The 15,698-nt window shown below is 47.7% G+C and overlaps 1 protein-coding gene across 2 annotated transcripts in view; it reads right to left on the bottom strand.

Moving 5' to 3' along the window:
- The window catches only part of TTLL12 (Tubulin tyrosine ligase-like 12), a 71,822-nt gene extending 61,431 nt beyond the window's left edge, over positions 1-10,391 (bottom strand). For both annotated transcript variants that reach the window (XM_089565105.1, XM_089565106.1), the window contains exons 1-4: positions 10,174-10,391; positions 10,047-10,082; positions 6,483-6,667; positions 1,372-1,507 (exon numbers count right to left, since the gene is read on the bottom strand). In XM_089565105.1, coding sequence (XP_089421231.1) covers positions 1,372-1,507; positions 6,483-6,667; positions 10,047-10,082; positions 10,174-10,296 — 480 coding nt within the window. In that variant the 5' untranslated portion in view covers positions 10,297-10,391. The remainder of the gene's footprint in view (positions 1-1,371; positions 1,508-6,482; positions 6,668-10,046; positions 10,083-10,173) is intronic.
- Positions 10,392-15,698: the final 5,307 nt, after the last annotated feature.

The following is a 15,698-nucleotide window of genomic DNA, read 5'->3' as shown; positions in this document are numbered from 1 at the left end:
ATCGAAATTCGGCCACCGCGGCCGGGATCGAACCCGCGTCTTTTCGGCCAGAGCCGAGAGCCGTAACCACTGAGCCACCGCAGCGGTGCGGTATCTACCTTATTCATAGAAAAATACTATGCGCGATTTCATTACATTTTCCACACTTAGCCAAACGGCTACGCAACGCTCTCACACGCGGCGAGAGCTCCTGAATAAAATAACGCGACTTCGGACCTCAGAATTAGTGAACGCTGGATTAGCTGCTCATATCTATTCAAACTTTGATAAATTAAGCGAAAGTACGTTTTTATGCACAAGGGTGCATAAACCATGACGAATTTTGTTTTCTGTTGGCGCTGCGACTCAGTTGAGCTCACAGCAGTAATTTCTTGATAAACTTTCGCGGCGACAAGAAAGCCCTGTTTGTGGAAAGGGGGGGGGGAGGTCTTTATGGCCGGCCGGCAGGAAGGAATAAGAGTGCTTGGGAATTGGAACTGCATGCTAGCCGCACACCTAATGCTTGATCTTGAACAAAAAGTTTCTTTGCGGTGGAGCACCAAGACGAAATTCGATATAAGCACGAGCGCGTTCGAAGTGCCGGCACAATTAACCTGAATGCCAAACTACATTAAAACGCGTCAATGTCATCGCTTTGATAACGTAAATACTTCCTGCAACACAGCCACGCAGCGGAAGTATGCTCGACAATGTTTTTTTAGTGCCCGAAGCGCGGCTATATGCAGGCGCGGCCGCGGAACTGCCGCAGCCCCGCAGTCCCCAAGGAAACGCCCGCACCGCAGCGCGCCAGTCGATGCAAAATGGCCGCGCCCGGGAGAGGCTCAAAATTCTGGTCTATACAACAGCTGGATCTTACCGGTACTCACCTATGGGGCAGAAACGGGGAGGCTAACAAAGAGGGTTCAGCTTAAGTTAAGGACAACGCAGCGAGCTATGGAAAGGAAAATGATAGGTGTAACGTTAAAGAGATCGGAAGAGGGTGGAGTGGGTGAGGGAACAAACGCAGGTTAATGACATCCTAGTTGAAATCAAGAGGAAGAAGTGGGGGCTTGGGCAGGGCTTGCAATGCGAAGGCAAGATAACCACTGGTCCTTAAGGGTAACGGAGTGGATTCCAAGAGTAGGCAATCGTAGCAGGGGACGGCAGAAAGTTAGGTGGGAGGATGAGATTAAGAAGTCTGCGGGGATACGGTGGCGGCAACTGGCGAAGGACAGGGTTAAAGACATGGGGGGAGAGGCCTTTGCCCTGGAATGGGCGTAGTCTGGCTGATGATGATGATGGTGATGATGACATTTACGCGTGAAGTGGAGGCCAGCCAGGCTTTAAAGTGAAGCCAGGATTGTGAGCCCCACGTGGGAAGAGCACACACACCTGTCCCAGGGTGTACCCCGGAGGCAGGGGAACCCCCATGAGCTGGGCCATGCGTTGCAGCAGACGGGGCATCTCGCGCAGCTGCTGCCGTGCCTGCTGGGGCCGACAGGTCCACGCATGGTCCACCAGGTACACACTGAAACAGAGAGCAACAAGGCATCACCACACCCTTGTCTGTACAACTCTTTCCTAGCTGTGCCTTAACTTCCTTGCCTTGCCTTAAATAAACATTAAAATAAAGTGGCAAAACAAAATGCTTATTCACTCACTCACTACAGCAAACAAATACAATTCTATCTCCATAATGTGTCCACTGAGAGCTTTCCACCCAAGCAGATTTACAAAACATGTTGCATTTTGCCAAACTTGCACACAGTGCACAAGCTACCTCTGTATAGCTAGATCCATACACTGCATAGCTATACTCAGTTTCAGACTTAGCACGCAATGTTGCGGAGTCTATGCAAGTAGTGCACCAATAAAAGCATGTAACTCCGCCACATCACTCATACTTCTCCAAGCCTCGGTGAGGGTTTTGACGAGAACATGGAACGGTATGAGACGGCATATTTGGCATTGCAAATCACAGACAAGGCAGGCAGGCAATCAGTTATTGAACCCTCTCGTTATTGAACCCTCAGCCTTTCGTAAACTCTGCTTTCTTAGACATAAACTAAAACTTGCCACACCTGAACTTAAAAAATTAACCTACTTTTCAATAATAAGACCATCACTAGAATATGCGTGCACCGTCTGGGATCCCTACACTAAACGTAACATCGAGGCCCTTGAACTGATTCAACGCAAAGCCGTCCATTTTATTTTTTCAAAGTATCGTGTAACTGACTCACCAACGACCCTCATGCAAACTCACGGTATTGAAACATTACAGCTGCGGCGGAAAATTCAAAGACTGAAACTACTTTTCTTACTAAAAAACCATAAACTGTCTATGAATGCAGACCCCTTCCTTAAACCTAACACTACGCGCCAAACACGAAATCATCATACACAATCATTAACCCCTTACAGTGCTAGGATTAACGCCTTTAAATACTCATTTTTTCCACGCACCATTGAGGAGTGGAACAGGTGTCCGCCAGATCTCTTAACTAGAGCTGATTCTTTAGCATTTAAATTGAAAGCCATTTATTTCTACGTTTACTTTTTGTATTTTGCATCTGAGCCTTGTATTTATTGCTGTATTTTGTGTTACAACTTGTAGTATTTAACATTTTTCAATTTTGCTAAACCTGTTCTTTTTTGCATATATTATGTATTCGCCCCTCCTGCTTGGGCCCACTGTAGGCCTGCAGTATGTACTAAATAAATAAATAAATAAATACAGTTGAACCCCTTTATAAGGGACGCGCACCAGGGAGCAGTTTGTGTCTCTTATACGAGAGGTCTCTTATAAGCAGGGTACCATGTTTTCATTTTGTAACCAGCCCGCATTTCGTATGTAGGCACCCTGCGGCTAAAGAATGCAAAAAAGAAGGCCATAGCATGTAGCGAAAGCTTTATTACATCATTTTCAAGAGCACTTACTTGGTCGGTGCCCACACACTTCATGACCACACCCCACAGCTTTCTCAGATTCTTTTGTTGCTGAAACAATTGTCAATGTTGAATAATGGAATTGAGTGGACGAGTTGGTTTTCCCTCTTGAGAGTGAAAGCACTCAAAAGAACAAGGACGACAGAAAAGGAAAGACATACAAAGCGCTTAAGGGGGGACATGGGTCTTAGATAATTTTTTTTTATTTACTGACCAAATGCAATGAAACTGTACAGACTTATTCAGCCTTTTCTGCTGATTTCAAATATGCAATTTGTTTATTTCTAGGCCAATTAGTTCCTGAGATATTAATATATATCATGCCATTGTCTGCTGAAACAATAGAAAAGAAAAGGGCCACCAGAAATGTAATTTAAATATGTGGGTAGATACTACAATGTGTGAGGAATGCAATGCTGGAAGCAGTTTTCAGTTTATTGTCCGTGTGGACAAATGGGCTTAATAGTTAGTTTCATGTGTGTCGTGTTTTCTGGCATTGTATGTCTGGTTAACTCACTTGAAAACTAACTATTACGCCCATTTGTCCACACGGACAAAAAACTGAAAACTGCTTCCAGCGTTGCATTCCTCACACATTGTAGTATCTACCCACATATAAAAATTAAATTTCTGGTCGCCCATTTTTTTCTGTTGTTTGAGCAGACAATGGCATGATATATATTAATATCTCAGGAACTAATCGGCCTAGAAATAAACAAATTGCATATTTGAAATCAGCAGAAAAAACTAAATAAGTCTGTACAGTTTCATTGCATTTGGTCTGTAAATAAAGAAAAATGCTCTAAGACCCATGTCCCCCTTACTTGTTATCCCTTCCATGTATGTCTTTCCTTTTCTGTCATCCTTGTCCTTTTGAGCGCTTTCACTGTCAAGATGTCAATGTTGGTCTGCTTGAGAGCTGTATTCACACTGTTCTTCAGTACTGCTTGTTCCAGCTTGGAAACCACCGTATAGTGCGGAATATAGGTCGAGGTTTTTTCCGAAAAACATTACCAAAAGGTCACCCCTCGACTTATATACCGGCCTTTGGCACAAACTGAATAGTCGTCTGGCAACATGTGTGAGCCGCGGACATTTTGGCATCCGCATCGTTATCGCTTCCATGTTGATGATTCTTTTCTTCCTCTTTGTCAACCGACGCGGCTAAATGTTGACGGCGGTAATCGTTCTTGGCGTTGTAACGTATAAATTTCATGACAGCCCGCAAAATGAGTACTAAATGTCTAAAAAGCTAAATGTCTGTTACAAGCAAGATTGAGTACCAAATTCAAGGATAACTTGTCCTTTACAACCGGTTGTCTTATATATCCGGCGTCAGTTACAAAAGAGGTCCGATTAAGGAAACATATGGGCCAGCCAAGCTTGTGGGTGCATAGTGTCTCTTATACCCGATTGTCTGTTACATCCGTGTCTCTTATAACGGGGTTCAACTGTAACTTCTACTAACTGCAGCAGCGAACTACTTTTTTGGTGTGGATGTAGCCAGTGCAATTAGGCACGCCCGCCATGTATCACTTCGCCGCATGTCACTCGAGGTCTCGATGATGGGCTGGAACGAAGGTAGTAAGAAGTAAAACGAAGTGCAGGGCATTGCCATTCACGGTATTGGAGATCTATCAGAGCCATGTATCACTTCGCCGCATGTCACTCGAGGTCTCGATGATGGGCTGGAACGAAGGTAGTAAGAAGTAAAACGAAGTGCAGGGCATTGCCATTCACGGTATTGGAGATCTATCAGAGCCATGTATCACTTCGCCGCATGTCACTCGAGGTCTCGATGATGGGCTGGAACGAAGGTAGTAAGAAGTAAAACCAAGTGCAGGGCATTGCCATTCACGGTATTGGAGATCTATCAGAGCCATGTATCACTTCGCCGCATGTCACTCGAGGTCTCGATGATGGGCTGGAACGAAGGTAGTAAGAAGTAAAACCAAGTGCAGGGCATTGCCATTCACGGTATTGGAGATCTATCAGAGCCATGTATCACTTCGCCGCATGTCACTCGAGGTCTTGATGATGGGCTGGAACGAAGGTAGTAAGAAGTAAAACCAAGTGCAGGGCATTGCCATTCACGGTATTGGAGATCTATCAGAGCAAGCACATCATCATCATCATCATCAGCCTAACTAAGCCCACTGCAGGGCAAAGGCCTCTCCCCTGTCTCTCCAATTAACCCTGTCCTTCGCCAGTTGTGGCCACCGTATCCCCGCAAACTTCTTAATCTCATCTGCCCACCTAACTTTCTGCCACCCCCTGCTACACTTGCCTTCTCTTGGAATCCACTCCATTACGCTTAAAGGGACACTGAGGAGAAATTCAAGTTGGCTTGTATCGACAGAATACCAGCTCCTGATTACAAAAACGCCACTCATACTGACAACAAAGCTCTTGTAACATAGAAAAGAGCAAGAACCAAAATACAGGTATCGCCGCCACAGGCCAAACTCGCAAGTACAAGCATGATGACGTCATAGGACAAAACAGTGTTGCTAGAACCAATAGTTCTAGCAACACTAAGACCAGGGAAGCCACAAATCACTGAGGCGCAGCCAATGCATGCGCAAATCTCCTTGATGTCGCCAGGTGGCGCCACGTGCCCGGCAGCTACGCGCGCGCCTGCAGCATCGGGACTAATCAGTGCCTGCTCACCGGCATTAGGCGGGCTCCCGGTATTCCACTAACGGTAACAAGGTACATGCTATGCTAAAGGTGTCTATTTGCGAGAACTTCGTTGACGACTTCGAGAACGGTATCCATCATAACACTGGCAAAACACCGGTGCAAACGTAAGCGAAGTGACTCTAGCGACGGCCGCAATAGCCGATCGATGCCTTCAACGTGCGGCTGGCGGTAGCTTTCTTTTCGGCTCCTCCTAGGCCGCTCTGCTGGCCATCAGAAATCACGGAGTCTGCATTACGTCATGTTCACGTCATTGTTCATGTCACTTTGTCCTGTGTCGTCATAAGAGAATCCCAAGTTTGAATCAGGGCGGCGGGAAAAACTTTTTCAACTTCAAATCCAAATTTCTTAGAAATAAATGCATCTTTCGCTGCCGGCCAAGTGGCAACAAAGCCATGAAATGCCGAACTATCGGATTTTGCTATAAAAAAAATATTAATAGTGCTCTCCTCACTGTCTCTTCAAGGACCAGCGGTTATCCTGCCTTTGCATTACATGCCTTGCCCAAGCCCATTTCTTCCTCTTGATTTCGACTAGGATGTCATTAAACCCCGTTTGTTCCCTCACCCACTCTGCCCTCTTCCGATCTCTTAACGTTACACTTATCATTTTCCTTTCCATAGCTCGCTGTGTTGTCCTTAACTTAAACTGAACCCTCTTTGCTATCCTCCATGTTTCTGCCCCATAGGTGAGTACCAGTAAGATACAGCTGTTGTATACTTTTCTCTTGAGGGATATTGGTAAACTACAACATCCACCACCAAATCAAATACGCAGCATCAAGCAGCGAACGAGAAAAAAAGCAGAACTGGTGGTTTCACAGCAGAAGAGAAAGGCATGCCCAGGACACTGACTGTTCCGAGTCCTGGCAGCGGATTCCGTCCTCCCGTGTGACGACCACCTTGACTGAGCAGCTGTGCACCTCAGCCATGTCTTCTTCTTTCTCGGCACCCTCTTCCTCGACGGTCTCCATGGGCTCCTCCGCGGCTGCCGTGTCGTCGCAGCTCTTGGCATCACCATCATCGCTGCACTCCTCCACCTGGGCAGAAGGACAGCAGTCGAGTAAAGCAGACAACTGTCCCTCATTCCTGTTTCCCTCTTAGTTGCATTTCTTGAGCTGGAGTTTAAAATGTCAAAACTCTCCCCCCCCCCCCCCCCCCCCTCCACCTCGAGAAATCGTTTAATCGATTTACACTGAAATTTTGTGCATAACAATAGTGTTTTTTTCTCCTTCCTTTGTATTCTTTTCTTTACATACGTCTGTTGCACACACTTCTTTCCTTTTCCTACAGCATTAGAGCCTGGCTCAGGGGTTTGCAATTTCCTGGTGTAGGGTTTCATGCAGGTTGGCAAGGTTGATCTCTGCCAGGTGTGTGGCGCCCTCTCTGATGGGTGCAATACACTACAACAAGACATGGCCTCCCCACACACACTAGGGCTAAGACCATACGAGTACATGGCAGCAGCTTTCACGCGTTAGGGCAAGGACCTGAAATGAGCGGTCTGCAAAGACAGGCTCAAGTTTCTTTTTCAGATTATTCATCGCAACTTGAAAATAAACCATTCAAAGTACTTTGAAATTAAAACTGGAGAAATATCACGACATCGTCACAGCTTGTACATACCAATGCCCACAGTCAGGAATGATTGCTTTAAATTTAGTTTTTTCCCGAGAACCATTAAGGAATGGAATATGGTACCAAACTCTGTTGTCACCTCACAATCACTTAGGGAATTTTTAGATAAGCTGCACGATGTTTTATTGTCTACATGAAATATATGCCAGTGTTTTATTTTTTGTATAAGTGGTGAACGCTTTATGTAGTGAATTTTGTGCACGTTTCAATTGTTTGTGTTCTTGCAATTTTTCATACCTCATTATCCACTCCTGTTATAGCCCGTGATCTGGGCTGACAGTATAAATAAATGCATGAATGAATTTCATTCCTTGTTCTGGAAATGCCATTCCAGTAGCATTTCAGTTTCTTTTCCACGCACTTCTTCACTGCTTGCCACAGTTTGACAGCCACAGACTCAGAATTCACTGGACCACCATACCCCACTTGCAACTAGACACACACTCGATGTGGAAATTCAAAAGTGACCTCCTGCTCTGTCCTTGGCTGTAAGTCACCGCCTGACTTTCGTTGGAGAGATGACCGTGTATCTTGCAGGAGAGGCCGCTAAGTGGGCCATACATTGTCTGGGGTGTATTTGGGGAGCAGATGCCTAGGTGTGGCAGAAGATTCGCACGTGGCTGAGGCCGTAGCATTTGAAACAGATCCACAGCTTTCTGTGTATTTCGGCATGTAAATGTTTGTCTCAATGCCCACCCCTATCTGGGTCCGAGTTAGGACTGACAGTATGAATAAATAAATAGGTTTGGTCTATGGTTTATGGGGTTTAATGTCCCAAAGAGACTCAGGCTATGAGGGATGCCGTAGTGGAGGGCTCCGGAAATTTCGACCACCTGGGGTTCTTTAACGTGCACTGACATCGCACAGTACACAGGCCTCTAGAATTTCTCCTCCAAAGAAATTCAGCCGCCGCGGCCGGGATTGAACCCGCGTCTTTCAGGCCAGCAGTCAAGCGCCATAACTACTGAGCTACCGCGGCGGCCTAAATAAATAAATCAATTGCCGGGTTATTGTTGAATGGGTGTGTCTTGATGGGGAAATTGTGACAGCAGACATGACAAGGGATGCAAGGTGCTGCCATGGTAACAAAGGTGGTGTGCAACCCGCAAAGCAGGTGTGATGGTGCGTCTGCTGGTGTAGACCAGGGTAATAGAGTTTAAATGACAAAATGTACCAGGTCTTTGGGCGGTGCCAGGTAACCGTGACTGCCCCATTCCTCTTCAGGTGATGCATAATGTTTGTTGCATGTTGGCTGTCCTTCATGACAGCACCAGTAATGCTGCTGCAGCACTCGGATGCAATACACTAAAAGGCATGCAAGGTCCGAGTGAGGAGCTAGACTGCTGAACAGTTCAGCCAGCCGCTCCCATTGGAATGTAATGATGTCAGTGTTCAGTACATTACATGACAACGGTGTGGTAGGTGAGGTTTTTTAGTAGTTTGATGGGGGCTGGTTTCCATTGCTGAAGGTCGCATTCTCAACCAGATTAGCACTTCCTCCATTTTTTCAATGCCAGCCGCATCACCCACTTCTCAATGGGAGCACTTTGAACACCTCAGTTCGGGTAGTACTGTTACATGCCACTAGATGGAGCGACTATAGGAGCAGCTGCTTGCGGTGACCCCTGATAGGGCACTACCAAGGCACTCCCTCCCCTCAGTAACGGAGCAGGGCAAAGTAGGAAAGAAGAGGGCGTTGAATGGTCGAATCAGTCTCTAGCTGGCCAGCATAAAAAAAAAATGGAGGCGCTGGCGAGGAACACTCTGCTTGAGGGCTGCGTCTTGAAATGTATGGGCTTCACTAGGTGTTGGTATCTGGAAGCTCCATGCTGCCTGCCGAGTGGCACACATCCAGGTGTAGCTGGTGATGTGGGCGCGCTTGTGCGGTGGTTCCCATTCAGGGGTCGAAAAACACTCGGGGCTGGAGTGGCAGGTTTGGGGGGTGCTTATTGCGGGCATCCATTTCCATGTGCATTCCCTCGGCAACGGCGAGCCTCACTGAAGATGTGGCAATGTGAGCTAGGCCTTGAAAAGCAGTAAGTTGACCGAGGCGTGCTAGTGTGTAGAAGTTGAGCTCGGAGCCAATGACCACAGAAGCCAAGCAAGCAGGGCCCCAGGAGCCCCGTTTTGAGGGTTTGTTTGGATTGGAGAGCTCCAAACACACGTCCTATCTCCCCTGAGCTTCGAGTAGGACTTCACCCGACCTCTTTCCAATGAGTCTCTAGTGCTGTCAAGGGCAGAAAACTAGTCGGTTGTTCACCATATTATAAAAAAAACAGCATGGAGCTTCAGAGTGAAACCAAGAAATAAAAGACAGGACGCGGGGTGCTGCACGGAAAGTGGCAGCACAAGTTTATAAAAAAAAAAAAAATTGCTAAGTGAAGTTGGCACAGGCGGCATGAGGGGTGCCCTGCCCAGTTTTTCCTCTCCCCTATCCGGCCACTGTCCCGTACACGACAGATGACTGCCCGCATGGCCAGATGCGTTTTAAAGGTAAGCAATCGGGGCTTTCTACTCAAAAACGTTTAAATCTGCCGCGCTTTTTAAGGTACAAACACTTGCTTAAAAGCAGCAAGGTGCGCAGAAAACACCGCCTGATTACGAATCGCTATGTCCAACTCTTCCATGGTGGCCATAAATGACAGGTAGGTCGCAACAGTGAGTAAACAACAAATCAATCGCGTCCTCAACGCGCCAGCTGAGCAAAACGTGCGCCAGCTACGGCGTGTTTCTACACAGCCTCGTCGCCGTCACACCAGAGGGCAGCGACATTTCACGTACCTGGACAATCTGAAACGCCTCGCCAGCGTCGAACACCTGCGAAGCAAGAAAACACGCGATGAACAGTGCCGTGAACAAACCGCGACGCGCACGAGGCAGGCGGGATCTGAGAGGATCGGGGACGCACGCTCTCTTGAAGTTTCCAATGCAAAGTGGGCCAGAAGTGCGGCGGTATTCCCGAGGTCTCGAGCTGGTTTCGATGAGCCAGCACGAACTTCTGGAACTCGTCGACGCAGTTTCGGGACGGCATGGCCGTACGCGCACAATGTGCCTCCGCAACGCGCAGCAAGGGAAAGCGTTGTTTACAACGTAGTTGCCGTTGTTGCCCGGTGCATGACCTTCTTTGTTATCGATGCCGGCCAAATCCGTCCAAACGTCGCGTCTGTTTTGCTTTGAAGCCACTAGAGGAGCCACAGGACGATGAACACTAGAGTAATGAACACCGACGCCTGGTGCTGCCCCCTCGCCAAATCAACATTCTGAAAGCACAAAAGGGTAGCAGAAAATCATGCAGAAAATAGAGCCTGTCTCCATCCAAACTTCCAAAACAAGCCGATTCCGAGTTAGGACTGACAGTATGAATAAATAAATAGGTTTGGTCTATGGTTTATGGGGTTTAATGTCCCAAAGAGACTCAGGCTATGAGGGATGCCGTAGTGGAGGGCTCCGGAAATTTCGACCACCTGGGGTTCTTTAACGTGCACTGACATCGCACAGTACACGGGCCTCTAGAATTTCTCCTCCAAAGAAATTCAGCCGCCGCGGCCGGGATTGAACCCGCGTCTTTCAGGCCAGCAGTCAAGCGCCATAACTACTGAGCTACCGTGGCGGCCTAAATAAATAAATCAATTGCCGGGCGCCGTTACGCAGTTAAACGCGTGCCGTAGAATGTTCCTCAGTAATGGTGCGAATATTGTACTTTTCTGATCTATTCAGGCAAGTACCAGAAATAAATGTAGCATAAAAACAATTCTGCCCACCAAATGTCACTTGTGTGCGAAATTCAAGCAAGACTTAAGTTTGGCATAGAAATGGAATTTGGTCGGCAGGACTGTTTTATGCTACATTTGTTTGTGGTACTTGCCTGAATCGATCAAAAAATGCCCAATATTCGCACCGCCTGCGGCGACGACGAAACAGAGGAGAACGAGGAGGACGTAAGGCAAGCAGATTGGACAATTCCCGGGCCCCCGCGTGGGAAGGATGGCACGCAAAATCGTGCAGCTAGTGTCCCACGTTTTAACGTTTGTAAAAGTGTGCGATTCGTCGCTTCATGCCTCAAATTTGATCTTCCTTCGTCAGCCTCGGCCATTTTTTAACGAAACCTGGTCTTGTTTCCATACCCCACAGATTTGTTTTGTGCAATCCCTCCTTGACCCCTTAAACGTCCGCATTTCGGACATCCTTCCGGCATGCGCCAATTCTTCATCTATTCAGATTGTCTTTGATGACATCTTTCCAAAATATGATCTCATGTGCTCATAGCGGACACCTCACAGTGGGAAGAAAAGGTCGGTGTTGGCATTTTCTCCATCTACCTTGACTGGTCATTCTCACTACGCCTTCCCGATTACACCCTTGGCCGAATTTCTAGCAGTAGTCCTGGCGTTGCGCAAATTAAACAGCTCTTTGTCTCCAGTCATAATTATGACAGATTCATTATCCTTGCGTTCATCTCTCATCGCGTCTACAGCATCTCAGGCACTCCGCACACTCAAATATGCTGGATTCCACCCCACGTGTATTCGTTACGGTTGGTCTGGGTGCCTGGGCACAGAGGAATTCATTTGAATGAGGTTGCTGATACCCTAGCGATACCCTATCTCTGCTTCCGCCCAGCGCATATACGAGGGGGTACCCAAAAGAAACCGGACTTATTTTTGTTTGAACTTATTTGTTCACATTTTAAGCACAGACCTTCAATCTCCTTCAAAGTATTCCCCACTTGCAATGATACGCTTGCCGAATCTTTCATTCAATTTTTCAAAACATTGTTTAAATTCATCTTTTGTGATACTTGACAGTGCCTCCGTCGTTTTTTTCTTCACCTCAGCAACATCAGCGAAACGCTTCCATTCACCTATTTTTGCATTCTAGGAAACAAAGAAAGTAGCACGGGGCAACGTCGGGAGAGTATGAGGGTTGAGGAATAGGGGTCATGCCATTTTTGGTCCAAAATTGTCGTAGAGACAGGGCTGTGTGAGCAGGGGCATTGCCATGATGGAAAAACCAGTCACCCGAACGCCACAAATCTGGCCGCTTCTACCGCACACTGTTGCCCAATCTTTTCAAAACATCCAAGTAGAAAGCCTGGCTAACTGTCTGACCCTGTGGAACAAATTCTCAATGGACGACTCCTCTCACGTCGAAAAAACAAATCAGCATTGTTTTGAGGTTTGGTTTCACCTGACGAGCTTTCTTGAGGCGAGGTGAATTTGAAGATTTCCATTGGCATGATTGTTGCTTTGATTCAGGATTCGATTCAGGAACACTTGAGTTGTCCCCGTAGCATCGTCCTTGTACGTCTTTCTTAATATTTCAAGAGTTTCCATTCAACATTTTCCGAGCAAAAATCAGAATTTCACCGGCGCACGCTGTTCACGAAAATCAGCCATTGCAAAAACGACATTCACACAAAACAGTCGTCACTCTAAAACTCTGCCTAAACTAGTCTGACCTCCTTCAGCGACGGCACTCGGCTTACTGACTCTGGAATGTTCGTTCTATCCGCTCCTAGTGGCAAAACGCAGTACCACAGAAGCTTTGCCGACCAACAAATTTAGTCCGGTTTCTTTTGGGTACCCCCTTGTATTACTGCATGCCGCCAGGTTTCGCAGGTATCTGCTCTTGAAAGAATTCGCAGCATCAGCACTGACCTCCTGACCCGATTTCCGGCGTCTTCTTTATCCGTGGTGCAGTAAAGGATGGCGATCACGCGAGCTTGAGGCTTCCTTCACGCGTCTACGTTATCGCGTTATAGATCTGGTCTGGCGGTATCCCCATTGTGCCCGTTCTGCGGTGTACCCGAAACGATAGGTCACTTCTTGTTGGCCTGCCGCCGTTTCCACTCTTTACGGAGGCGCCTACTAGAGCATCCGTTACGACAGCTAGGTCTAATAGTCAGACAGCTGGGGTTGTTCTGTCTCTTGGTGTTTCCTCCCTTGGGCACAGTAACTGGAATGGGCTCTCCGCCATTAAAACTTTCCTTTCAGACACTAAACGGCTGCCGTCCTTAGCTCTTTCTCATGATCAATATTTCTCTGCAACGAAAGCCATCCTAAACATCGCACGTTTAGCCCCGTTCCCTCTATGAGTCACCGATCACACAGTGTTTGTTTAGTTTATTTCAATTTACAAATCTGAATTCCTTTCACTTATTTGCTAATTATTATTATTATCATTATTACCATTATACTTTTTCCCGTTATTTATTTCATTGTTTAACATTTTGAGCATCTGTCAGTCGCCGCCTGTGTCTGGCCAATACCCCGCAGTGGGTACGCGTCATTATTTTGAGGACAACAACAACAACAATGTTGGTAAGGGTATTGCTTTCGCGCTTTTGACTAATATAATATTTTCGTGATAACCAAAACCTATATAGCTCACTAACTCTGAGTATATTGAACTGTGTAAAAAGCTGAGAGGTAGATTCCAGGTATGTTACGTTAGCAATAATGCGTAGAAATTTCTTTTGTGTCGTTAGTCACTTGTTTAGATTACCCTCCGTGGTTGTGCCCCATTCTAGAAATTAATAATTTAGGTAGGATGCGAACAGAGACCTGTATATGATTCACTTCACGCTCTCAAGTAAAAGACACCTGTTTTCACTACTTTCCCTATTTTTGCACTATTTGGCTGTCCACGGCTGTTTTACCGTCCACTCACTACATCGACGCCCCCTCTATTTGGACGTTTTATCAACATTTTTGGCTCTAATTATTTAACTAATCATCCTGTCGACATAATGTTTTTGCGCAGCATCCTCACATCATCCTCTTTCGATTACAAGCACTCGTTTGGTGCTATCTTTTCTGAGAGCGTCACAACTGCTGCGGACACGTGCTGCGGACACCGGACACGCGCCCCACCTGCTTCTTCCTGCCGCCGAAACCCGGCTCTTAGCTTTTAACGGTGCCCCGGTGGAGCAGGTCGGACGTGTCATCGTCAACCTGACAGCACTCGTAAAGACCATCTCCACCGGGTTTGTTGTCGCGGACAGCCCTATTTGGCCAGTGGTCCTCGGGTGCGGGTGGTGCCAGCAAGCTGGAGTCTTCCTTAATTTTACCACACCAGAACCCCGGGCGAGCCGAACTCTGTGTGGCCAGGGTTGGCTTAGCCAGATTTCCAGCCTCGGTGTGACCCTGTGGCAGTCACTGGTGTCGGCGACCAAGCGTGCTTCAGGATCTGTGCGTTACCTCGCACCGAAGTGGCCACGTCGAGTCAAGCCAGTCGACGTCACTACCGTGACTGTGGCGTCCGCTGTGACTCTGCCACCGGGTGCGGCAACTTGGGTGTATGCCAAGTTTGACAATCCGATCACAGCGGACGTGCTTTTCGAACCCATCCGGTGTTCAGCTCCAGCCCGAGAGTTGACCTCCCCTCGAAGCCTTCTGTCTGTGCTCAAAGGAGAGGCCCACGTATTTATGCTTAACATCAGCCGTGCGGCGCTCGTGCTGACGCCCGGCACACAATTGGGTACAGCATCAGCCTTGAACTCCGGATCACCGGTCGCGTCTTTGCAACCTGAAGAACCATCTCACCGCACTCCAGCGCCGGCGGTCCTACCATAGGAAGCATTTAACTTTGGGCCCACCCTGACCTGCGCGGAGCTCGTCTCTCTGAAGGCCTTGCTGCTCGATCATCGCAGTTGCCTTGCTCTAAGCGCCGGTGAACTCGGGTGCACTTCCTGGGCCCAACATCGGATCAACACCGAAAACCGTGGGCCCATTCATCACCAACCCCGCCGTGTCGCGCCAGCCGAACGGAGAGTTATCCAGGAGCACGTATGCGACATGCTTGACCACGGAATCGTTGCCCCTTCTTGTAGCCCTTGGTCCTCCCCTGTCGTCCTTGTGCGCAAGAAAGATGGAACGCTCCGCTTCTGCGTGGATTATCGCAAGTTGAATGCAATTACTCGTCTCGACGTGTACCCGCTGCCCCGCTTCGATGATGCACTTGACCGCCTGAAGGGGGCCCGCTATTTTAGAGCGCAGCTCTTTGGCGTCCGTTCCTGGGTTTCGCGTCGGCGTCGGCGTCGGCGTCGGCCTCGTAACCAGCTCCGCCCCCAATGTAACGCTTTTCAATTGGTCGAAATGCTCGTGACGTCACAGTGCGCGAATTTCAAATGGGGCCAATTGTACTTTGGCTAGTAACCATGCAACCAATCAAAGGGATCGTATAGTGATGCTGCAACTAAGTTGGACTGAGTTTAGTTAATTGCTTAATTAATCAATTAGCCTAATTAATATAGAGGAGAATGAAGAGGTCAGAAGAAAAGAAAAGAATAGAAAGACGCGCGCCGCAGCGACAACAGCGTCCAAGGAAGGAGACGCTGCTGAAAAAAACAGATAAGTACGAAGCCGCGTTCCCTCCACCACCACGCACTTCCCCACTCAGTAAGACGTTGCTCGTTTCATATACGTTGTGTCG

Source organism: Amblyomma mixtum, chromosome 10 (assembly GCF_055824585.1).
Source record: "Amblyomma mixtum isolate Tamu chromosome 10, ASM5582458v1, whole genome shotgun sequence".
In the NCBI taxonomy this organism is placed as follows: Eukaryota; Metazoa; Arthropoda; class Arachnida; order Ixodida; family Ixodidae; genus Amblyomma; species Amblyomma mixtum.
Note: the sequence above shows the minus strand (reverse complement) of the source record. Positions and strands in the feature narration are given on the sequence as shown.